At 47.1% G+C, this 26,351-nt stretch overlaps 1 protein-coding gene across 1 annotated transcript; it reads right to left on the bottom strand.

Annotated features, from left to right (window-relative positions):
• Positions 1–373: 373 nt before the first annotated feature.
• DUS3L (dihydrouridine synthase 3 like) lies at positions 374–20,307 on the bottom strand. The gene is made up of 13 exons (XM_069082839.1): positions 20,038–20,307; positions 17,668–17,980; positions 15,745–16,362; positions 14,033–14,074; positions 11,487–11,639; positions 9,633–9,749; positions 7,985–8,050; positions 7,786–7,896; positions 6,667–6,763; positions 3,572–3,647; positions 1,643–1,831; positions 1,302–1,430; positions 374–571 (listed from the first exon to the last, which is right to left on the bottom strand). The coding sequence occupies exons 1-13, from the start codon at positions 20,118–20,120 to the stop codon at positions 499–501; spliced, it is 2,067 nt and encodes a 688-aa protein (XP_068938940.1). The 5' UTR covers positions 20,121–20,307; the 3' UTR covers positions 374–498.
• Between the last annotated feature and the right edge of the window lie 6,044 nt (positions 20,308–26,351).

Here is a 26,351-nt window from a genome sequence, read left to right on the forward strand (position 1 = left end):
TCATATATGCAGTTAGTTGTTTACATGTTGCACGCCACCCCCACCCCATTAAACTGTGAGCTCTCTAAGGGCAGGGGACTATTTTTTGTCGTTCTTTGTATCCCAGTGCCAGTGCCCAGTAAACAGGAAGCACTTAATAAAAGCTGCCTGACTGATGACTGATCAAGAGCCCTTTGTCCCAAATCAGCCAGCCTCACAAACAGAGCTAAACACAGCATACTCACCCCTCTTCTCTACAAGAGGGTTGGAGTTTCTATACGTGACAGCTGAAAGAAGCTGGAGACCCGGGAATACACAGAGATATAACTAGAGGGTTAGGGTTCGGAGACAACTCCCAGCCACCGAGGAGATTCAGGCAAACAAAACCCCTGGCTTTATAAAATATTAAAATTTATTCCTCTAATGAACCTGTTAGACCCAGAACCCTCCTGAGATGCCTGTGTTGAGGAGAGGTGAGGGCAGGGGAGGGTTGCCCCCTTGCGGCTCCACTTCGGACTGCTACCTGTAGGAGTTTGCTTTGTGCTTGGGCAGGAAGGTGAAGGCGGGTGGGACAGGTCCCAGGAGCATCTCACTGAAAAGAAGCCAGGCATGAATGTGAGTGAGGCTCTGGCTGCCTACTGCTCCTCCTCCTGACCACACAACAGCCCTGCCTAGACTCGGGGCCCGCAGAACTGCACAGTGGGATGGGCTGGATCTCAGGGAGTATTTCCTCCAACTCACCTGCTTTATGGGTAGGGAAACTGAGTCCCAGAGAAGTATGGAAGGAGCTTCTCATGTTCACACAGTGACAGAGCCAGGACTCACACTGAGATCCCATGCCTACCAGTTCAAGCTATGAACTTCCCACTCTGTCCTCCCCAGAACCAAAGCAGGGCCAGATCTAGGCTAGCTTTGCTTGTATCCTGGAGCTGGGTGAGAGGTCAGAGCTTGTAAGTCACTACCTCTCGCCTAAGACCCCCTTGAGAAGGACCCTAGTGTGCAGCAGGCACTCGGTGAACAGTTTCAAACAGAAATGACAAACACAGCACAGGGCATCAAAAACAGACAGGGGAGGAAGCGGGACACTGGCCAGCCTGCCGTGTGACTTTGGGGAAAGTTCCTCCTCCTTGATGAACCTCCATTTCCTTCTCTATAAAATGGGAGTAATAGCTCTGCCTGCGTGTTGTGAGGACTAAATGATGAAATCGTGCTTCGCCAAAGGCATAAGCATCAGACTGGTAGTCAGGGAAGGCGATCCCAGAAAGCCACAAACCAGAACAAAGTGGAGGGGACATGGGTGGGGAGCCGCATCTGGGACAAACCTGATGGAGATCCAGTCGTCCACATTCTGGCTGGCCATCAGAGTCTCCAGGTGATCCCGCCCCAAGTAATAGGGAGGTCGCTCATTGATTTTTTGAGGCAGATGTTCTAGCAAGCCCACTGGGATGTACCTGTCCGTGCCAGAAATAAAGCTTAGGTGAAGGTGTGAGGAAAAAAAGCCCTGCTCAGTCTGCCATGGGATACACGAGGAAGATGACACTGCTCTGATCCAGCCTCCTTTGTCAGTGCTCATAAGGCAGGTGAGTCCTCACTGTGCCCCTGCATTGGACAGGGCCCAGAAGACCCTCCCACCCTGTGTGTCGGCCTTCTTCCTGACTTGTACCTGCACAGAAAGGACAGCCACTCTAGCAGGAACTTGCGGGTCTTCTCCACACCCTGTGTATCAGAGCCCCAGTGCTCTAGGCCATAGTTGGTGAAGTCCCGTAAGATGTCGAATCGCTCCCTGGAGGAGATGTCCCAGTGCCGCTGCTCCTTGACCTCAGTAAAGAGCCATGGTTTGATCAGGGCACCTCTGCAGAGCAGATGTGAGCACATCAATCAGAAATCTATCAGTTAACAGGCATTTCTCAGGCCCCCAGTATAGGAGCACCAGTGACCGAGCTGGGAACATACAAATGAAACCAGCCCTGCCCTCTGGGACACACACCTGTTAGGGGCTGGTGTCCAGGGAAGGGATCTTAGGTCTAGAGACCCCACGGTGGGGAACCTGTGCCCTTGAGGCCACCTGTGGCCCTCTAGGGCCTCAAGTGCAGCCCTTTGACTGAATCCAGACTTCACACAACAAATCCCCTAAACAAAAGGATTTGTTCTGTAAAACTTGAACATCGTCCAAAGGCTGTACCCAAAGACCTAAAAGGCCACTTGTAGCCTTGAGGCTGCAGCTCCCCACCCCCGGAATCACACAGACTGGGAGCTAAGCCACAGGGCCTTGGATTGCTATGTTCTTTCTGGTAGCAAGGAAGAAACAGCTCAGTCCAGGCTTCCAACAGAATACCAGCTGCCCATTCTCCACAACCAAATAACTAATACCTTGTAGTTCTACAGCCAGGAAGTTTCATGACACCCTTTCCTCTTAACCATCTTGTGAGGTAAAGATACCAATCAAGATCATCATGCCTGTTTTACAGCCAGGGACACTGAGGTAAAGTGATCAGTTAGGAGGTAATCAGGGTGGAAGAGGAGCCCAGATGACCCTTATACTTTCCTCCACACCATGCTGCCTCTTCCAAGCCACTAATGCCAAAATTAGACACTCACCTTAAAATGATACCTACTTAAAATGAAGGAGAACAAAACACTGGACTCCCTAAACTTCAAACTAGACTCTCACCCCAAATGCTGCAGCTGCAGAAATTCCAAAGCAAGAACCTATAGTTTGAATCCAGAACTATGACTTTGGCCTGACCCTCACCCCAGAAACCGAGGATCTCAAGGAGCGCCAACTGAGTGCCAAGCTCTGAGTGGGGCTGGCTTTCTGGGGAGGCGCAGAAGGTCCAATTCCTGCTCCCAGGAGCTTACAGCACAATGCCCAGTGCTGAAGAAGCAAGCTCTTGAGCTGTTGAGCCTTATTTCCATCAAGGAGTCAGCCCTTCATAGAATAACAGTCAGCAGAAGGCCCTTGGGGGCCACCCTTCTGCCAGTCCAAGCCACACCTCCATCACATCCCCAACAAGTGGCCTCTGGGGCAGGGGAGCCATCACCTCCCCCGGCAGCCCACCCTAATTCTGGACAGCTCCCCTTCTGAGGAAGGATTTTCCATTACATTATGCCAAAATCTGTCTCCCTCAATGACACAAATGGCAGCCATTTCAGGGTTAAGTAGGCATTTTCACCAGCTGTTGGGGACAAAACTGTCTGGTGACAACGGAGCCTGGCTGGTCCAAACTTGAAGTCTATAAAACCAAATAAGAAATGCCAGAGCTTATGCTGTTTTGCCATGGCTTTCAAGACCCCAGGGGTCTTCACATCACATCGAAGTATCAGATGATGGAGAGCCCAAGTATGGTCTAGGCAGGTACTTTCAAGGTAGCAGAAGCCCGTGTGGGTGCCAGGAAACATTGCTCATCTATGGCCCTGAAGGTACCAGATGGGGGAGCTCAAGGTCTATGCTGAGACAGCAGCTAGAAGGTGCCATTGCTAAGAATTGGCTCATCTTTTTTTTCTAACTCTCCTCCCCCTTGTTCCCATGAGCTCTCCACCCCCCCCCCCCTTCACAGGTCTGCCAGCTTCAGAAGGAAGGATCACCACTTACCGAGCAATCATAATCCCAGAAACACCAGTCTGCAAGGCGTGATTGGCATCTTCGTAAGATAAAATGTCTCCATTTCCTGTTGGGGAGAAAACACAGTTTTAAAGTTAAAGTGCCTAAGTGCCCTGGGGCCCAGCCCTGCCCTGCCCTGTAGAAGAGAAGGACAAGAGGGCCTAGAGAGTATAATGACTTTCCTAAGCTCACAAAGCAGTCAACAGCAGAGCAACAACTTAAATCTAGGTCTCAGTTATTTCCACTGCAGCATGCCAAGAGATGCTGTGAGCACTGGAATATATCAGCCCACCTCACAGGAAGCCAAGTATAGCTTGAGACCCCTCCAAGGCTGCTGCAATGGGCATCTCCAGGCACAGGGCTGTCCATTTTTGGGGTGACCATGAAGCCAAGCATGCATCTAAAGCCTTAAGCCCTCTGTCCAGGAATTACAGATGTCACTGGGCCCTGCTGACTATCTCCTGACATGACCTTTGTTCAGATGAAAAATGTTCCTTGTTACCCTCTGCCCTGAGCTTCCTGCTTCTTCTAAACCTAAAGTACCTTCCCTGGGCCCATGAGTTACTTCTGCAGTGAAACCTTTTAACTTGGTCTACAGTAGAGGCTCTTAATTTGAGGCTCAATACGGGAGGGAAGGGGCAACCTTTGAACTTGGATGGAAAAAATTACACCTTTAAAAGCTGGTTTCCTTGGTAATCCTCTGTATGTTGTTTTGCACACTTCGAGATGTCATTCTGAGAAGGGGTCTACAGACTTTACCAGATTGTCAGAGGAGTTCCATGACACAAAAAAAGATGAAGACCCTTTGGTACAGAACTATCTTGGGGTGGGCACTCTTTAATAGGAGAATGGTATACTAGGGATTGGGGGAGGCAATAAAGTCTAATAGAAAGACCTGAGTCCTAGACTTCTATCACTAAACTGCATGGCCTTGGGAAAATCAACCCCTCTGGACCTTGTTTCTCATCTGCAAAATGAAAGGCTTGGACCAATGGCCTCGAAGGTCCTTTCCAGGTCTAACAGTGCAGGAGTGGACAGGCCAGCATCATCTTTGAGAGTCCTTGTAGCTCTTCCTCTGACCTCCATGTGAGCACTTGCCTTGTGTGAGTTCTCTGTAAAACAGTCTTTTAGGCAAGCATACGTCTGACACTCGAACAGCACAGCCAGCTCTTCAGTCATGGTCTCTGCAGCAGAGTCCGGATGCTTGGTGGTTCAGCTGGAGAAAGAACCTCAGTGTCCAATCCCTTATCTTGCCAAGTGAGAGTCTTTCCTGATCAGTGCAGACGGAAGTGATTCCGTTTCCCAGCTCGGAGCTGGCTTCACAGGGGCACACCATGAGGTTGGCACAGCGGCTCAGCAGACTGTCCGCTTTGTAGGCAGCCTGACGCCTCTTCTCTCTCACAGTTGTCCCCGGAGCTTCCTCAAGACTGAGCTAGCTCTGGCAGCGCACGGCAATTAGCCTCCTCATCTCTGTGTATGCCCCTGGAAGTACACCGCCAAGGGGAATGAACTTAGCTGCATCATTCAAACTTCTCCACTTGCCGTAACTGATGGCTCCACGTATGGACTGGGCAGCGTCAGCGGGTGGAGAATCTCGCTTTTCTTGGTGTTGTCAAGCCAAAATGAGCACAGGCAGCAGAGAATCGGTGCATACTCTGCTGCATCTCAGCCTCCAAAGCTACACTCAGTGCACAATCACCTGCAAACAAAAAGTCAAACACCAATTCTCCCTCCACTTTGGTCGTGGCTTCTAGTCTTTTCAGGTTAAATAATTTACCATCAGTGCAGTAGCAGACTATGACGCCATTTTCGTCCTCATTGAAGGTGTCTGACGATGGTGCCGAAAACATTGTGCTAAAAAGCACGGAGCAAGTACAGAGCCCTGCTTCACTCCACTGGTGACCGGGAAAGCTGGAGAGCATCATCCCTTATCCAGAGCCCAGGTCAGTGTGTGGTCATGAAACTGGGCTTGACTGCTTGCCTGTGGAATGATGGAGTCAGATTGGACTTCCTGCCTCTAAACCTCTGATTCCACGACTTTATCCAGGGAATCAAAGGACAAAACATTCAGAGCTGGGAAGGACTGCAGAACTCACTGAGTGTAATCTTTACATTTCATAAAGGACGTAAAACCTTGGCTTTCTGGCCTTGACCTTGAGAAGTCAAATTGATCTATCTGTCCAGGATTGTGCAGTAGCAAATAGTTTGAATTCTAACTCAAATTTCTGATACCAAGTCTTGGACCCTGTGCATTATACTATAATCCTATAATCACATTTATATAGCACTTAAAAATGTTTTTTTAGTATTTTATTTTTTTCCAATTAAATATAAAAATAAATTTTAACATTCATTTTTTAAAAAATTTTGCGTTCCAAATCTTTCCCTGCCTTCCTCCCTTTTAATCTCAAGAAAGCAAGCAATTTGATATAGATTACACATGTGCCACCAGACAAAACATATTTCCATTATATAGTACTCCAAGGTTCACAATGGGTTTTACAGGTGCTATTATTGTCCCCATTTTACAGATGAGCTAAGTGAGAAAGAGAGAGCCTAATCAACCTGCCTGGGATCACACAACTGAGTAGCTAAGGTAGGATTTGAACTTCAGTTTTTCTGACTGTAAGAACAGCACTCTCTCTATTATGCTACCTCTCCTGTGGGTAGTGGAGATCCATCTACAGTGGTTCCTGGGGTTCCAGGTGGGGTTATATGATCAGGACTGAATTCAGAGAAGAGGATTCTGGCCATCTGTACAAGGAAGTGAGGGAGAGAGAAGAAGAAGGGGAAGGGGCATAAGACCTAGAAGGTGACATTGGCATACAGTGTATGTGGACTTGGGGACCTGGGTTCCAATCCCAGTTCTACCAATTACCAGTTACTTGACCTCTGGCAAGCCAGCTTTGTAGCCCCAGTACCTAACACAGACTTGACCTGACCCAGATGAAAAGTGAAGAGGTTGAACTAGTTTCCTAGCTTTATTTAAAACCCTATTATCCTCAGAGAGACAAATGATTTATGGAAGACAGGACTAACGAGAGAAGCCGTGACACAAAAGGGAGGCAGGCCCAGGACATACATACCAAACAGGGGCATGGGGCTGGCCACATCTACACAGTGCTGTATGTACTGCCAATCAGCGCCTTTGGTGTAGCGCTGCTCCCGTGAGCGGCCGTGGAGCTGACCACAAGCAGGGAGGGGAGAGAGAGAAGACACCATCGTCAGTGTCCTAAGATTCAACAGAGAAGGAAGAGGGGCAACTCCCAAGGAGGAGCATGATTCAGGGCTGTGACAGAGGCTATAGGAGGTATCAACTCTGCCAAGACCAGGGCTGGTGTGAGGTGGGAGCCTGGAGACCTCAAAATCAGGGAAGGCAAACAGCCTTGGGGGAATCACACTGATGGTGCAGTGGTTTGTTGCCCAGGGACTCCTTGTAACGACCCCTGATCTCACAAAATAGCAACATCACAGATGACAGTTGGATAGGTCATCTTGTCCAAGCCCCTTTTATAATACACATAAAGAAACCAAAGCAGAAAGGTTCAGGGCTTTGACCTTAACAGCAACTCTAGGGGACTTAAGGTCACACAGGTAGGAAATGGCAGAGTTGAGATTTGAACTCAGATGTTCTGACTCCAAGTTCAGCACTTTAAGTACCAGCTTCCTTCATTCCTCCATGTTGCCCACCTCCCTAACCCCCCCCCCCCAATTCCTAATGTTTCCCTGCTCATCTCCACTTGGATGTTAGCCCTCAGGAGGCCCCTAGTGTTGGTGAGGCTTGGCATGTGGTACCTCTGGTGTGCAGAGGCTTGGAGGCATGAAAGAACCCTGAATTCTGAGCCCACTTCTGCCTCTTCTGGAACTTCTCTCCAGCTCTGAGTTTCCTTAGCTGTGCCATGGGAAGGCTGGAATAGATGGATCTCTAAGGTACTTTCCAGCTCTAAATTCTTTGACTTTTGGTTCTACCTTGCACCTTCAGATTTAGGCCACATTCCCTTCCACTCCAGGTCAGGGAGTGGGTCCATAGCCCTTATTATGGGTTTGTGTATATGCCCTGCTTCAGCCCAGATGAGGCACTGTGGCAGAAGACAAACAGATGTGAAGCCTTGTACTTTGGTACAAGGAAGAATAAAGCCCTTGCTCCACCCTGGGATCTAGGAGCGGCTCCCCCTTCCCCACCAGGTCAGTGCACCCTCCCTCACCGTTGCAAGGGCCACTCCCCACTCTCGAAGTTCAGGCAGAAGTCGGTGAGCCAAGTTGACCTTCTCCTGCACCCCTGTCCTGATCTTCACCGTCAGAGGCACATCTAGCACCTGGAAAAGACAAGACAGGAGACTATGACAGGGCTTACCCAGGCCTGGGCTCTCAGGTCAGGGCTCAGAGACAGGTGCAGGCACTTACCTGATTCATCCCTCGAACAATCTGCTCAAATTTGTTGGAGCGATTCATTAAGGCACAGCCCCCACCCTACAAAAGAAGCATCGGGAAATTCTGAGTCCTAGACCAGTGGTCTCCAAAGTTTCTTTGATCACACACTTCTATACTTAAAAAATGTGAGTATATACTCCAACACGTAGATTTACTTATTTATAAATTGTATCTGTGTACATTACAAAACTGATGCAAAAAATAGAATTGAAAAAAGAATGAGATAAAGATGAAATATTTGATCCTAGAGCCAATAAGCTGCTGCCGGAGTTTAGTGAGTGTGGGAGAGATGTGGTCAGAACCACACTTCAGGAAAATGACTTTGGCACCTGTGTGGACGATAGACTAGAGACTGCAGAAGCCATCTGAGTGAGAGAACAAGAGCCTGCACTAGGGGGTGACTCTCAGTATGGGGAAGGGGATGGATGCTAGAGCTGTAGAAACAGAAACGACAACCTGGGGCAAGAATGAGGGAGAACACTAGAGTTGTGAATGTGGGTGCCATGCCCAGGACAGTAATGGCTAAGGTCTCAAGAGGGAAGACTGAGAAGAATGGCAACATAATGAGATCTGTGCCCTGCCACAAGCCCTCTGCGTCTGCTCATCCCGTGTGACTCACTTACCCTGAGGCAAAGAGAGAGAGTGGAGGCAGAAGAGATACAGGGCGACTGTGCAGCTCTACTCTGGGGGCCCAAGGAGCACATAAGTTACAGCTGCTCCGAAGGGCCAACATCCTGCTCAGGGTGAGCAAGAGGAGAAGCTGGGAGCTTGCACAGAGGAGGAAGGAGAAGAAGAGGAGGACAGACTGCTGGAAAAGGACAGGGAGGTTATGCTGGAGACAAGTTCATCGCTGGCTCTCACTGAGACAGCAAACTGGGCCACCTTCCCACCGTCTGATTCGTTAGCACTTCCCCCTTGGGCTTCCAAACCCTTTGGCAGGGGTACAGGCAAGGGCAGTCAAGAGCTGCTGTCTCAATGATGAGAACTATAAACCTCACAACAAGGTAACAGAATGCCTCATAAAAGCGTGAGCTCCCAGTCACTGGAAGGGTTTGAGAAGAGGCAAGGTGACCACTCGGTGAGGGACTGATGAAGAGATTGCTACAAGACAGGAGCAGGATGGGGTGGCCAGGTGGCTCAGTGAGTAAGAGTCGGGATGGCCTGGGATCAAATCCGGGCTCAGACACTTAGCACCCACCCAGAAACACCTGGCCGTGTAACCTTGAGCAAGTTACTTAACCCCAATTGCTTAGGGGCGGCCAGGTGGCTCAGTGAGTAAGAGCACTGGCCCCAGAGTTGGGATGACCTGGGGATCAAATCCGGGCTCAGATACTTAGCACCACACCCAGAAATACCTGGCCGTGTAACCTTGAGCAAGTTACTTAAACCCAATTGCTTTAAAAAAAAAAAAAAAGGACAGGAGCAGAGGGCAGGGGGATGATGGGGACCATATGACCTGTCAGGACCCTCTTCCTCTACAGTTCAAGGATTCCATTTACCCCACTCATCCAAGGCTGTCATTAGTCAGGGATGTGGGAGAGAGGCTGACTGGGACACCCTCAGTTTGATGGTAAGAGAGGGCCCAGAGCTGTGGAAGCCTCAGCAGTCAGTGGTCCACTACCTTCTTGTATACAAGGTCGATGGGGCAGCCGACGTTGATGTCCACAAAGTCTACCTCCACAGTCCGGTTCAGCAACTCTGCACACTTGGTCATGGTGTCAGGAAAGGCTCCCTCAAGCTGTAGGGAGAGAGGACAGGTCAGGTCCTGGACAAGCCCTTCCCATCACACATATCCTAACCCATAGGCCCCACTCACCCCCACTGGCCAGCCAGTAAAGAGCCAGACTCCACAGAGGCCAATAACACTGAGTCTTCAGGGGAGAAGCCACATGGCTTTGAGGCAAAAGCACTGGATTTGCAAGTCACTGGACTTGAGTTCAAATTCCAGCTGTCTTACTACCCTAGGCAAATCCAATACCCTTTTTGATCATGTGTTGTTTTATAAAATGAGAGGATTGGACTAAATGCAGCTACCCTCTGAAGGCCCTTTCAGAGGATCCTCTCATAAGATCCCATGAAGAGATGTCCTTTCAACCCTAAATGAATACCACGAACCAGTGGTTTGCCCAATACTGCCATGTTCATGTGTTATCTTGTATACCATCACACACATAGCACATCGTCCAAAAGGACTCCACTGGCACCAAGTTACACAGATTAATAATAATTTTTACACAGCTTAGCACTAGTCAGTTGCCAAAGCCTCCGATTATAATGGGTATTACTATGAAGAAGATTATGACGAAAGCATGTGCACTGACAATTACGTTATAAATCTGGTCATCTCCAATTAGAGTTACGGGTTGACTGAGCTCTATGAGAGAAGCTGGGCATCCCTCAGAAGCCAGTTAGCCCTAGTGTGTCCCTAGGGAATCCTGGGCTCAGCAGCTTGAGGGGATGTAGAGGACAATAGCCAGGCATCTGACTTTGGGCTCTCTGGATCTCTCCCCACGCTGTTATCCAGCTACTGCCCTAACATAGTGGTAAGAAACAGGTGGATCCATAGCTTAATCAAACACACTAAAGCAGTGTCTGCTGGGGGAACCTCATGAGAACTTTCCAGTTTGGTGAAAGCATAAAGTGCTTAGAGGGTAATGTTAAAATAAAAGCTGGAAAGAAAAGAACAGCAAACACAGGGTCACAAAAGTCAGGGAAAAGCTGAAACGGGGAACTAGTGAAAACTGTGGAACACAGGAGCAACATGACCAGATCTATGCACAGGAAGAAAGCCTGAAGAGGGCAGAGGGAGATGAGGAGGCCCGGCCGGGGCTGTTGGGGGGAGGATTCTGGTAGGAAGTGGGGAGGCCTGAAGGAGGGTGGAGGCTGTACAAGGGATGCTGCTGAGATCAACAGAATATGTAAGATATGCGAGCTGAGGAAGAGAGGACAGCCTGAGGTGAGTTTAGATTTGTAAACACTGTTTGTTGGTGTGTTCAGTCATTTCAGTTTTATTTGATTCTTCCTCACCCCATCTGGGGTTTTCTTGGCAAAGATACTGAAGTCATTTGCCATTTCCTCTTCCAGGTTATTTTACAGATGAGGAAGCTGAGACAAACAAGGTTAAGCCCAGGGTCACATAGCTAGTAAGTGTCTGAAGCCACATTTGAACTCAGATCTTCCTGACTCCAGGCCCAGGGCTCTATCCACTGTGCCACCTAGCTGCCTAGGTTTTTTGGTATAAACCCACCTAATTAATTATTGCACCTACCAGAACATTAGGCTTAGGGCAGCAGGGGCTCCAATTCATTCCAGAACAATCCTCTGCCCCTCAAGTCTAGAGCTAGACAGGCTCCCGGCGACCATCTACTTCAATCACCTTTTTCAGTGGAGGAGAAAACCAAGGCCCAGAGACTCACTGAGCAGCCAGCTTGAGTCTGGCTCTGGCAGGGCTGGGGGAGGGAGGGCAGACACTGACCTGGACACCAAAGAGGTCTTCTGTGTGGTGCCGTCTGAGCAGGGCCCACTCAGATGACTGTCCCTGGAGCAGGTTGGTGCACACAGCCATCTCCCCACAGGTCACATCAGCTCCAAACTGCTTGCAGATCCTCCGGAAAGGCAGATTGCCACACTGAAAACCCCAACACAGAAATACATGTGGCCTCATCAGAGCCGGGTTGCCAGAGCTCCTCCAAGCAGAGCCTATCCCCACCTGCACATCAAAGCTACCTTCTCCCTCAACAGCAAGGTGACAGTGAGTCACCAAGCATTTATCAAGTGTCTACTGTATACCAGGCACTGTGCTAAGCTCTGGAGATACAAAGGAAGACAAAAGTCAACCCCTACTCTCAAGTCCATTGGGGAGACAACACACAAATAACAACAGCAAACAAGCTGGATACAGTAGAGATAACAGCCAAAGGAAGGCACCAGAATGAAGGTGTATTAGTAAAGCTTCCTGTAGGAGGTGGGAGTTTAATTAAATTCTGTTCCAACCCTTCAACAAAGTGGCAGCCCCACTCCCAGATGCCAGTTTCCTGTGTAAAAAGCCTAAGCTGGGCTGACTCTCTGTGAAGTGGCTTGCCCAGCAGGTAGCGGGGCTCGGCACTGAAGTCAGAGGGCCATTTAGCCCCTGTGAAACTTCCTACTCTGTCAAATAAGGAGACTGGACCACATTTGCTCCTATGTCCCTTCAGCTCAGATTCCCACGATCCTTAGTCCAACAAAGTCAAGGACAGACCCAAAGGCACAATATTACACCAAATTACGCAGAGCACCTCTGTGGTAGCACATCGCCGAAAACAAAGAGGGTGCCACTGATGGGGGAATGGCTAAAAACCCTTTGGTCTATAAACATAATGGAATATATTGTGTAATATAAAGAATTTAGAGAAAAGTGGGAAGATGTGAAGGAAACACTGCAAAGCAGTATAAGCAGAACTAAAAGAACAAGAGACACAAAGATTTCATGGACACAACTGAAAAAATCACTACAGGAAAGATGACCTCAGACTAAGGAGAAAAATTACCTAAAGCTTTAGAGACGAAATAATGAAACCCCCCTTCTCACTCCTGGCAGAGGAGATGAGGACAAAAGTATTATATACCCTATAAGACAAGGTTTCTGGACTGTTTTACTCATTCAAGTTTCCTTGAAACAAAGGAGTAGGAAACAACCAGGGACAGGAAATTAACTAGGAAGCAAAGACATGTGGACTCATGAAAACGTATTTTAAAATAAAAGTAAGTAAATCTGATGATTTTAAGGTACATGTATAGGAGAGAGAAGGACACAGGGGCAGGGGAAGAAGGAAGGACCCACATGAGCTCATTGGCAAAGGAGCAACTTCAAGAAACCCCAAATGAGCGTTCCCTCCAAGCCAAGTAAATCAACATCCCCGGCATCTGGGAGGGAATGAACAGTTATGGGCAGGGAGCAAGGCAAACAAGTCCTCCCTCCCTCCCTCAGTCCTGCTTGTCTCCAAACCCGCTGGTAATCATCTCCTGAGCCACGGGGCTGCCAGCCTTGGCCCAACTGCTCAGTGAAATAAATTCAACTTGCTTAGGCTGACAGGTTCCCAGAACCAGCAGTCCCTATATGGCATTACCCTGGAAGTGGGGCATAGAAACCCAAACAAATAAGCAGGGAAGAAGCACTAATTGCCAGGGGGACTAGTCTGAAGCAGAAAGAACATTGCATTTGTATGCTAAGGACCTAAGTTCAAAACTTAGTTTGGATGGATCAGAGGGAGACTTTCTTTCATACTGCTCCTAGACCAAGGTATGATCTAAAGCTGTGTGTTTACAATACCTCTCCTCAATGCCATCCCAGGTAGCACTCCCATCATGCCATGGGAAGGTTCCTATCCTGGCACAGAGGCTCACAGTCACAGAGATACACATGCCATTCCTTCAAAAAGGTTCAAGAATCCTTAGGGAAAACAGCTCACTCATCATCATGCCAGGGTCATCCCCATTTCATAAAAGGGTGAACTAAGGCCTGAGGGAGAGACCAAGGGCTCTTTATTCCAAAGGGACCCTGGATTGTAATTATGCCTAGGGATGATTTCTAAACCTATCCTAATTTAGACCAGGATGGTTCCTTCTTCGTGTAGGAATCAAGGGGACCTAAAGGCACAAATTACATCCACATAAACCACACAAACTTGGTTTCCCAAAGAAGTATCACAGAACAATGGCAAAAAGCAATAGACATGGAAGGAAAAGACTTGGCTTTGATTCTCAGCTCTACTGTTATTGCCTATGTGACCTCTGGTGAGGCCCTCCCCTCTCTGGGGTTTCATTTCCTCATCTGTACAATGAGGAGGGGCTAGACTAGACATTCCAGAAGGTCTCTTCTATATCTAAGTCCTATGAACTAGTGCCAAAGACCCTGGCCCCACTGCCTGTCTGGGCCTGCTCATCTGTAAAACGGGGCTGTGATGGGAGATGGGCTCTTGTCTGACAGCATGGCGTCTTCCAGCCCTGCGAATCTAACAGAGAGCCAAGGGCACAGGGACTTACCGTGGTGAGCGGGGCCAGATATAGCTTGTTTTGGATGTTGAGCTAGAAAAGAAGAAGAGAGGATCACCAAAGTGGAAGCGCCTTCGGCAGAAGGGCTTGGTGAGGAAAGGCAGAGGGGTCAGTAGGCTTTACTGTGCCCTGGGGCCCTAGTATCAAGTGAAGTCAACCTGCTCCTGAGCCACGGGCATCGGCTCAACCCCACTTTCTACAGGCCCCTTCCATGTGGGCTTCAACATGATGCAGGGAACAGAAGAAAGACTCCTATTCATTGGAAGCAGCACACTCGAGCTTCATGGGGAAAAGAAGATGGGATGGAGTCCTTCAAGGTCCTTCACAATGGCACCACATTCCCAGTGTCCTCTCTCACCCCTTCCCATGTACCTCCCCTGCTTGTCCCCATCCCTTCCTCCCCTCCCTATTCTGGCCATTCTTCACATCTCAGTTAAAAGTCCTCTGTACCCTCTGGACACCTTCCTGACTACTCCAGCACACTCTGACCTCTGACTCCCCCCAAGCCTCTGGTGATAAGCACACTTATGACCTCTCATGCACGATCACTAGTGTTGCTGTTTAACCCTTTAACTATTACTCAAACAGTGAGTTGGGCCTCTCCTCAAGCAGTAGATGGAGCTGAATCACATCCGGGAAACTGTGCCTGACTTTTAACAATCCCAGAGTGCATGTTGGTTTTTTTTCTTCTCTCCCTTCTGCCTTCCCTTCCCCCTCCTTGCTTTGTCAAGAAAGCAAGAAAACCCATCACATAGTCAAACCAACCAAACACGACCACACTGACCATATTCAAAAACCCAAATCCATCACTGTCAACCTGCCTTCTGAGATGGCCACCTCCTTATCTCAAGGCGGGCAGCAGGGTTCCTCTGGATTTTCCCAGGAACACTATGGGGGTAGGGGAGGCCATGCAGTACAGGGGAAAGCACAATGGCCCCCAAGTCAGAGAACCTAGGGTCAAATCCCACCTCTAATGTTCACCACTTGCATAACCTTGGGCAAGCCACTAACCTCCCCAGGTCTCAGTTTTCTCATTTGTAAAAACAAGGCACTTGGGGATGGCCAGGTGGCTCAGCGAGTAAGAGCACCGGCTCCAGTGTCGGGATGACCTGGGGATCGAATCCAGGCTCAGACACTTAGCACCCACCCAGAAACACCTGGCTGTGTAACCTTGAGCAAGTTACTCAACCCCAATTGCTAAAATAAAAACCAAAAAAACAAAAAACAAGGCACTGCCCAAGATGGCCTCTAACGTCCTGTTCAATTCTAGAGCCACCGTTCCCCGGCTGTCACTCATGGACCGCCACTTTCCTAAGACTTTCCCAATAACCCAAGGAGTGACAGAAAGACAAAGAGTGGGCCTCCCTTTGAGCTCCAAATCCAATGGCTCAATATTCCTATTAGATCACAGAAGCTCAGCTTTCTAGATGTGTGTGACTTGTCTTCTCCATATGACTGTATATTTTTCAGAGAGCAGGGAATGTCATCCTTTGGGTTAGTGTGGGGTTGAGCACCCAATGGGAGGTCACTATAGACTCATCGAATGAAAATACACCTAAGTTTCCCCAGCCCCTTTTGGCCACTACAGTCTAAGGCAATAGCTGGCTCTCATCACAGGAACAAAGTCCTCTAAGTGGAAAGTATTGGCCAAGTAACCAAGGAACGTGAGACAGAAGAAAACCTGGCACCCCTGTCATACATACCCTTTTCTTCTCACAGGGCCGGAGTTTGATAAGGTCCTCATCGGTCAGGTGCCCTGAGGAACAGACAATGTTTCTCTGGGGGGTGGTTCCTTGCTCTAGGATCCCTGAAACAGCTTCTGATAGTGGTAACCCTGATTCAAGACTTTCCAGAGACTCATGGGCATCAACACTGGCAGAATTCTGGGCCATGTGTCCTGGAAAGTCGATGGAAGCCTTGAATTGTTCACCCTTGGGTGCCTCTGGCCCAATGGTAGGAATCGGGGTCTGGTCTTTTCCCATCCCTACCCTTCCTGACTTAGACAGCTGCTTCAGGTACTTCTCTGAGTGGTCAAACTGGACTTTCTTCTTTCGAAGTTGATGCTGTAGGTCTTTGCTGAGACCATTGCTTGTGAGTTTCTGGCCCTCCCATTGTTTCACCAGCTCCTCCTTCATCAGGTTCTGGTGCTGGGGACCCAGGTGGGCCCTGGCAAAACGGCACGTCACACCATAGATGCATTTCCCAAAGGTCTCAAACAGGACACACTTGTCCCCAAGGTCTGGGGGTTTGGAGGCCAAGTAAGTGTCCACGTCATGCAGAAAGCGGCAGCGCTCACCAAAGAAGCATTTTTCAGCCGACTCCTTGACAGAGGAGATAGAGGGGGTAAACTGTGGTTATAAATGGCTGCATGAGCAGCCAGTGTGTCAGCTCATTTTGTGATCCTATCGGGGGGAAGGAAGAAGGGAATGCTGGGAAGTGACAAAAGTGGAAAAAGCCATCAATAAAATGTTATTCTGTTCATGACACTCTAAAAAGAAGCACGAGAGAGAAGGAGAGAGGGGGAGAGGAGGAGAGGGGAAGAGGAGAAAAGAGAGGGGGAAAGAGAGAGAGATAAAGACACAGAGAGAGACAGAGAGAGAGGGGGAGAGGGAGAGAGAGGAAGAGAGAGGGAGGGAGAGGGAGAGGGGGGGAGAGGGGGGGAGGGAGAGAGAGAGGGGGAGAGGGAGAGGGGGAGGAGGGGAGGAAGGGAGAGGGAGAGAGAAAGAGATGCTATTCAGAAGCAGGAGTTTTCAGACAGTCTGCAGGATGCCTGGGCGTATGTACTCTCTGGTCTATCCCTAACCTCAGGCCCACTTCAGAAAGCAGCAGGACACCTGGTACTCAAAACCTGGCCAAAGGACAGCCAGAAATCAAAAAGAGTTCACAGCTCCAGGCACTGGGCCTTTCTCTCCAAGGAACTCACTGTGGAATTTGTATCGGTTACTTCACTGGTCTAGGATTCAGTTTCCTCATCTGTTGGTAATCGTACTAGCTTGGTCTGCCTCCCTGGGGTGTTGGGAGGCTCAGAGCAAGAGAACAAGTGTTGGCACTTTCAGAAGTTAAGGGAATGGGGCGGCTAGGTGGCACAGTGAATAGAGCACCGGCCCTGGAGTCAGGAAGACCTGAGTTCAAATCCAGCCTCAGACACTTGACACTTAACTAGCTGTGTGACATTAGGTAAGTCACTTAACCCCAATTGCCCTACCCCCCCCAAAAGCAAAAAATAAAACAAAATAAATTTTTAAAAAGAAGTTAAGGAAATTTCTGAACACTTATATTTACTTATATTTGTTAACTCATTTAAAGGGTGGGATGTTATTATAGGACAGTGAAGGATCTTATCAAATTCAAGGTCTGTAAAAAGAAACTATATGCAATTGAGGGTCAAGAGCCCTGAGGCCAGAATACCAGACAAGGATATTCCTGGGAGAATGTTGCCACTCGAGTGATGATACTCCACCCCATGCTGCCCAGCCAATGCCTACTGAAGAGGATTAAGCTCTAGGCAAAGACTGAGGCCTGGCCTGAGGACTCCCCCCCCCCCAAGCATACTATAGAGCTCCTTAGACCAGAGGCCTGAAACCAAGGATTCTGCTCCCCATCCTTAGGAGCTGAGGTGGGCTCACCTGAACCAGGGATGGGCATAACCTGTTGCCATCATAGCGAGTTGGTTTCATGTGGGGTCTACTCTTATTCTGGCCCCGGGATTTCTTTTTCTGATGGGGCTCCCCCTCTCCCACCCCCGAAGGCTGTCTTTCCAGACCCTCCACTTTTCCATCATCAAGCTTGAGTCTTTTGGCTCCAGGCCCGAGGGAATTGCAGCAAATAGATGTTCCTGTCTCAGCTCTGTCATTGTTGGGCTCTCCCACAGCCTGATCCCCTGTGCTTTTTCCTCTGGTTCCAAGGAATGTATGGAACTGCTCCTTTGTAGTAAGGTACCTGTAGAGGGGAAAATGTGGTCTTGATAACAAAATCAGAATCTCAGAGACAGAAGGGCCCTTAAAGGGTACCTAGTCTAATCTGTGCCTGAACAGGAATAATAATAACCTCCCACAACATTCTCAACAAATACTCAGACTCCAATTAAAGATCACCTGTGTTGGCAAATTCATTAGTAAGTTCACAGCATGGTGCTGGTTCTCTTATGTCATACAAAACAAATCATCTCCCTCAGCTTCAAGAGAGACCTTCAGATCATAGGATTTAGAGCTGAAAGGAAATTTAGGAGATCATCTGAATGTAATCCCTCATTTTAGATCAGGAAACAGAAGCACAGAGAAGAATGGTACTTTCCTTGCTCATAGGTCATAAGTAGCACACCAGGAATTTAGCCCTGAGTCCTCTGAGTCTAGGCTCATGGTGCTTTCTACTACTCAAAGCTGCAGACACAATCAAGTCTCTTAGAAAATGGTTCTTCTATAAGTTAAACTTCTCCAATTTTTTCCACTGTTTTCATACAGCATTCTAGATTCTTCACCATTGTATCATTCTCCTCTGAATATACTGGCCTTTGTCATCAACTCTCTTAAAAAGTGGCACCCAGGCCTAGGGATAACTATATTCCAGATGAGGTCTGGATCACAGATTATAGAAAGACTATTACTTCTTTCAATCTATATGCAAGATTACTAGTCATGTAACCTTTGGTCACCTTAGTCATCTTTCTGAAAGACACCTCAAGAAGTGGGCTCATATTAAACAAATGGTCAACTCAAACGGTCTGATGCTTTCTTCATAAACTGCTGAGCCAGGGCAACAAGGCTGGACTAAATGAGTTCTCAAGTCTCTTCAGGTCCTGTGGTTGTAGACTTGTGCCAGCAGCAATTTGAGTAATGCGGATGTTTCTTTCCAATTTGATGTGTAGTGGATTTTATGAATCTAACTGCAAGGCGTAATGTGTGTTCCCAAATTCACCACGCAGGAGACATAAATAGATGCATGACCCAGTCATAAAAGAATACTGTGTCTCCCCCAGAAAGAGATAATGCATCCAGAGGCAGATGAATAAAGAGTGTAGGCAGTGGAAAAGAAAGCAGCCTTGATTTCTATTGCGATAAACTGGGTTTAAATTCTAGTTCTATGTACTTACCACTTTCCCTCGTCATTCTTATCCACTGTCTGCAGGGCTTGTGGATTCTACCTTCCCATTCACTCCCTTCTCTTCCATCACATAGCCACCACGCTCAGTACCTCTCCAGTGGACTATTCTGATAGCCTCCCTCCCTACCTTTCCCCTCTCCAATCCATAGCCGTCCAATCCACATTCCTAAAGTACAGATCTGACCATGCCATTCCCTGGTACAAGAAAGTCCAGGAGTTCCCTCTTGCCTCTAGGCTAAAATACAAATCCCTCTATTTAGCATTTAAAAAAGCCCTACAATATTTAGTCTTCCAGCCATGGGGCACATTAATCTCCTTCAAGGGTTACTCCAGACAAACCAGCTTATTTATTGTTCCCAGCATGGACACTGATGAATTACATCTCCCACCTCCGAGCCTTTGCAGGTGCTGTTCCTCATGCCCAGAAGGCACGTCCTCCTCACTCTCCTGGCATCCCTAGCTTCCTTCAAGCTCAACTCAAGGGCCACTTCCTACAAGAAGCCTATACTGTACTAATCCACACAAGTTCCTTTCTCTCCTTCCAGTTGCCCACTCCACGTCCTCTGCCACTTTTTACTTACTTTGGGGTTGGCCAGAGGACAGAGGGAGTATGCGCCCTACACTAAGACTACAAATCCCAGCATGCAGTGGTACCTGTCAAGGCACCACGTGCCACTCTGCCTGCCGGCATGCATCTCAGCATGCAATAATGGCCCATCGGGCACTCCAAATCCCGGCATGCAGCTCGGACCGCCAAATGCTAAATCCCAGAATGCAGCGCGGTTTAAGTCAGTCGCTAAACCCCGGCATGCAGCGCGGCTCCTGTCAGAGAGCAAGTCTCTGCATGCCGTAACCCTGCCCCAAGCTATCACGTTCCCTTCAGCCTTGCTACTCACTGGGGTTTGATGGGTGCCACGCCTCGCTCGGAAGGCCCGGTGTCCGCGGCCCCGTCTAGTGGAGCAAGAGTCTCCTCCGCCATTGCCGGGCCCGCGAACCGAGAAAGCTTTTCCCGTGCGGCGCCTGCGTGGAAGCGAGTTGGCGCACGTGCACTGGCGCTCTTAGTCTGCGTGTGCGTCTTTACGTCTTACGGGGGCTTGCCGTGCGTGCATGTGCGCCCTCTCCCTCTCCGCCCGGTTTCCGCTGTGTATGCATGGAGCTTCAGCTCTTTCCTTTGGGGCGTGTGCGCCTGCGCAGCATCTCCTGTCCCAAGGATCCCCGCCCCCCGCAGCTGTGCCAGTCTGTATCCCAAGCCCCTTCCCCAGACTCTGACGTACTGCTTCCTAAAATTCTCTCCCATATTTGACTTGTTATGCATGTCTTTCTTTTTTCCACTTATTTTTGTTAATCAAAATAAAATTGATGGCTTAGAAAATACAAAGTTGGGAAATATTTTTAAGAATATTGCAAACTATCTATATCATACAATATATAAGGACTGCCACGATATTTTTTCTTTATTACAATTTCTACATTTGTGTGTAGGGGTAACTTTATGAGATGAAGGATCAAGAAGGCTAAGGGGTCTGAGCCTACCACCATCTTATGTTTGCATAAGTATATTATGTAAGTATATAGATTCTGTCCTAAGGGTTTCCCCACCCCCTTCCCCCACACCCCCCAAGCTTAGACATAATATTTGTAAAGTGTCTGCCTACCTAGCAGTGCCTGGCACATGGTGCTATATAAATGCTTATTGCTTTCCCCTACCTCTGACTTTCTGAGTCCTAACCCTACCCCCAACATTCTGAATCCTAAGTACTCCCCCCCCCCATATATTATTCGCTAAGGGCTGCTTCACCCCTGCCTCTCATATTCCACATCCTAAGTTACCTCCCAGCTATGTCAGTCTTTGTCCTCAGTTCCTTTCCAGTTCTAAAGTTCTAATCTCCAAGCCCCTAGTCGCCCAGCTTTAACATTCAGGAGTCTGATTCTGCTCTAAGTAGGAAGGGTTTGAGTTGCAGATCACACAAGCTAGCCACAGAGGCAGGCTATAGTAGTGATGGAGGATTTCAGTTATCCACACATTGAATCGAGCTCACTCTGCCAAAAGCAGAGCAACTAAAAACTAATTGACTTGCTATAGTGATCAATTTCATCCTTCAAAAGGGAAAGTGCTATTCTGGATCTGATTCTCAGGAGCAAAGAAGAACTGGTTTCTGGGGTGGAAATGATGGGAACTTCTAGAGTATGTAAAAAGTGAGGAAAATTGGGAATAGTCTGATGTGTACCCTAGATTGAGAGAAAGCCGATCTCTTTGGGTTCAGAGGAAAGATAGAAACCCATTCTACCCCAAATGCTTCAGGGGAAGTCAGCTCAAGATGGGTGAAAAGGCTCAGGAATGAAATCAGAAAACACAGAAGGAAACCATTCCAGTGAGGAGAGTAAAAAAAGGATTTATCTGAAGAGACCATGTGGATACATAAGAAACTCACCAACCAACTTAGATTTTTTAAAAAATGTACAAAAGATAGATCGCCAATCAACCAACATTTATTAAGCACCTTCTATGTCCCAAGTGCTGGAGACACAAAAGACTCTACCCTCCAAGAGCTTACAATCTAATGAAAGAGACAGCATGCAAAAGAACATAACTCTAAAGGTGTGTCATAATTTTCGAAGTGCTAGAAAGGGAGGGAGGCTCTGGGGTGAGACCAACTGAAGCTTGTTAGTGATGTCTGTATTGTCAGAAGCACAACTGGGAAGATGACTTGGAGAGGGGAGAGATTTGAGGCAAGCAGTAATAATTAGAAGGCTCTTAAAGTGGTACATGCAAGGGCTGATGGGATTCAGAATTAGATTGGTTACTGAGTGGAAATGATGAGATGTATACAAGAGATGTGGAGATAGAAATGGAGATAGAATGTAGTGTGAGTAAGGGTGAGGAGTCAAGGTGAGACTGAGATTGAGAACCTGGATGAATGGGAAAAAAAGGTGCTGTTCTGAAGAGGGGTAGATTCTGGGAAAAGAATACTGTGTTCTGCTTTAAATTTAAATATGTTGTTTGAAGTACCTATCAGACATTCAATTTGAAATGTCCAATTGGTTGTTTGTGATGTGTGATGAACTCTAGAGAAAGAAGAGAGAAGAGGGCACAGGACATAGCCTTGTGGCATACCCACAATTAGTGTACATGACATGGATGATGATCCAGGAAAGGAGATTAAGTGCCCAGATGGGTAAGAGAAAATAGTGTCACAAAACTCCAGAAGGGAGAGTATCCGGGAAGAAAAGGTGATCAGAGTGCCAAATGCTACAGAGAAGGATGAAGATTGAGAAAAGGCTATTAAATCTAGCAATTAAGAGATCATCATTAGCTTTGTAGAAGCAGTTTCTGTTGAATTGTGAGGTCAAGAGCCAGATTGCAGAAGTTTTAGAAGAGCGTGAGAAAGGAAGTAGAAGCACCTAGAAAGATGACTTTCTTGGGGATTTAACAAGAGGGTGGGGTATATGGGCTATTCAGGTAGACTAGCACCTCTAGTGCTTTGGTGTCTACCTGGCACTCATCTGTCACCTGTGTCTTCAAGAAGATGTAGCCTGTACAGTGGCTACACCTCATAAGCCATATCAACAGGATAAATCAGGTTGAGGATAACTGACAGGCTTCAGACCTGTCAGTGAGTTAGAGTGGTGTCAACTGGAAGCACAGACTTTACCAATGGAATTATCAGATGAGAACAGTTTATGCCAAGGGGCCACAAAAGTGGCTGAAGTAGGTGCTGTGGAGTGCTTAGAGCTTGGTCAGCATTGAAGATGCCAAGATCATCCACTGCATCCTGGACCATTTCCACTCATATTGACTTGTCTTGCCAGTGGACCCCAATGACTGGAAGAGAGAGTGAAACTGCCAAGTTTGTGCAACTCTGCCTCACTTAAATGTAATTCAGGTGTGAGTCAAGACATAACATATCATTAGTCCTCTTCAAAAGGAAGGACAAACAAAAACAATCACCAAGAGAGTAGGAGGGAGAATGATATGCAGAAGGGATAGTAGGATCCAGTAAGAGAAGAGGTTTAGAACAACCCATCTGGTGTGGGGAATGGAGATAGATAAATGTAAGGCCACGCGCAAGCAGCTTTTCAGAGGACTGCTGTGAACAGCTTTCAAGATTCTGGTTACATAGTATAGCTAACTCTCTATTTTTTTCAATAACAAATCAGAGCAAAACATTCACAGAAAATCAAGGTACAGTATTCACAATATTACAACTTATCACAGAAAACCAAAATACAGCATTTACAATGACATAATAACAACTTATCACTATAATGGCCACATAGTTTTTACCAAAGTGATCAAATAGTTTTGAACAAAGTGCAATCATTTAGGCAATCAATCACTTAGTAACTCAGGGGTGGACAGGTAGCACAGCAAGTAAGAGCACCGGCTCCAGTGTTAGAATGACCTGGAGATCGAATCCTGGGCTCAGACACTTAGCACCCACCCAGAAACACCTGGCCGTGTAACCTTGAGCAAGATATTTAACCCCAATTGCTTAGGGGTGGCCAGGTGGCTCAGCGAGTAAGAGCACTGGCTCCAGTGTCAGGATGACCTGGATCAAATCTGGGCTCAGATACTCAGCACCACACCTAGAAATAACTAGCCGTGTAACCTTGAGCAAGTTACTTAACCCAGATTGCTTTAAAAAAAATCACTTAGTAACTCAATCATTCAATCATAAAGTACAAAAAGTCAAAGTCCTCCACCCATGGGGCACACTAAGTTACAAATCAGTCACTATTCAGTCGTCAGCCACTACTCAGTACCCTCTTAAGGGGTAGTGGAAAATACACAGGCCATCCACTCCTCAGTCACAAGTAAATCACAATTTCATCACTATTCAGTACCCACAGAGAGGTCTTTTCATCTTGACTCGGGGCAGGCTTTCAGCTTCCATGGCTCCTCTTCCATGGTCCCAGCTCCCACTTGAATCTAACCAACTTCCACCTGAGTTCAAAAGTCAGACAGCTCCCAGCTCCTTGTCCAGCTCTCTGTGCAGTTTCTGCTCCACATTGGAGCTCATGGTGTCCAGTCCATTTCAAATCCTTCACAATCTCTGTTCCTAGGAAGACAAGGCTTAACAAAGCCACAAGAACATTTGTACAGAATACTGACACTACAGGCATGCTTCTTCAGTCTTTGGCAGCTCAAGCTGGCCCTTGGAAATCCTCAGCAGCCTCAGCAGCTCCAGCTGGCCCTCAGAAGTCTTCATAACAGCTTTGTCCTCAAAATCAAAATCACTTTCTCCACAGAAGTTCCAGTCCAGCAGCAGCAGCCCAGCTTTCAGGTGCTCATCCCAAGAAGTTATGACTTTCTCAGCTGGGGTTTTTCCTTATATACAGTATTGCTCCTCCCTGTTCAGCCCCTTCCTGTTACATCAGCAACAGGGGTTCATACCTTCTGTTTCTTTAACAGAGGCTTAATTTGAAACTAGGTGCTAAGTATCTGTGAGCCTAGCAATACAAAGGGATCTTCAAATGTCATTACTATTACAATAAATAAAACATTTATTAAGCATTTATTAGGTGCCAAACTCTGTGCTACATTCTTGGAATATAAATGCAAGCAAGATAGTCCTTTCCCTTGTGGAAATTCACATGGAGGAAGACAACATATGTAGGGCCTAGAATACTGGTAGTGGGGGAAGAATACCTGCCCAGGAGCAATGTGGCAGGTAAAAAGAAGGAAGTGGAATATAAAGAGAGTCAAAGTAAGAGTAAAATGAAGCATGCTGGGATCCTTCCTGAAAGAGTGGTCCCAGAGACAGTCACCAGTCAGAGGAGAGCCCCAGGGGTGGAAGCAGGGAGAGATTAGGTACCTTTCACTGCTATTGCTAGAGGGAATCCTTAAACAAATAAGGGATAGAGTTTATCATGATAGATAAAATAGATACTTTTTTCATGAAAATGAAAACAAAATGCAATTGGGAATCTTGGGAAATTTTTCTTTTTATAGTAAATATATCTAATAAAAGTCTTATAGATAGGGAAGTAGAATAAACATAAATCAAGGAGTAATTCCATGTGAATAACTGGTTAAAGGATTTGAGCAAATAGCTCTCCAAAGAAGAATTACAAACTATTTATCATCATAAAATATTGCTTCATATCACTGTATTAAGAGAAATGCAAATCAGTACATCCAAGGTTTATCTTATACCCAGCAAATTGGCAAAGATGATAAGAAAATGGGAAGTCAGTGTTGATGGGGCATATAAAGTTAACCATACTAATTTGTTTTAAATTGCTGGTGGAGCTGTGAATTAATCTAATTATTTGGGAAATTATGCTAACAAAGTTGCTAAAAATGTCCATATCTTTTGACTCCCATTGCTACCTATAAAGCCCAAAAGAAGTCAAAGAGAAGTCCCATATACACCAAATGTTTCTAAGGACACTTTTATAGTAACAGGAAACAAAATAGATACCCACAAATTTGGAAATAGCTAAATAAATTGTGGTACATAGATGTAATGGAGTATCTTTTTGTCATAAGAAACAATAAATATAAAAATACAAAGAAGCATGGGAAAACTTATATGAACTGATACATAGTAAAATAAGCAGAAATAAGGAAAACAATATAGATAGATAAAGCATTTACTAAACTGTAATGGTAATGGGAATTTGAAGATCTTCCTTATCCCTTAATAGGCCTAAGGGAATTTCAAGATCTTCCCTGTCTGCTAATAGGCTGAATGTAATCACATGGAACCTATGGTGGGAGGAGGTTGCTAAAGGGTGGAGCAAGAAGGTTGGAGCAGAGCCCACAAAAAACTGGGAGTCAGAGCAGTTAGAGCTGGAGGGAAGAGAGGATGCAGCCAAGGAGACAGGCTTGTGCATGTTTGTTTGTGGGAAGTCTAAAAGATAGTGTGGCTCCGTGCTGTGCTATGGTGTATTAACTTCTTTGTTGCTATGCTGAATTCAGTTTCCTGGTGTTGGGATTTGGCTTTCTGGTGTCTGAATAAATGTTTTGCTTCTGTCTTATATATGGAGAGCCTGTTATATTTTGTGATTCAGCACTGTGCTGGCATATTCATAGTCACCATCTGTAGCAGCAAGCACCCCAGCGTCCCCAGGGTGGCTGCCCACACAGGTTCTTAGATCTGCTTTGTTAAAGGAAAGCAACTCAAAATGGGTTAACAAGCTTACTTTAATCAGTCAAACATATATTGTTTACCTCGTTCAGGGGAAAAAGGTCAGCACCCCGAAC

Source organism: Petaurus breviceps, unplaced genomic scaffold (genome assembly GCF_028583685.1).
Source record: "Petaurus breviceps papuanus isolate PSGF00001 unplaced genomic scaffold, PetGlider_PUasm1.0 172, whole genome shotgun sequence".
Classification (NCBI taxonomy): Eukaryota; Metazoa; Chordata; class Mammalia; order Diprotodontia; family Petauridae; genus Petaurus; species Petaurus breviceps.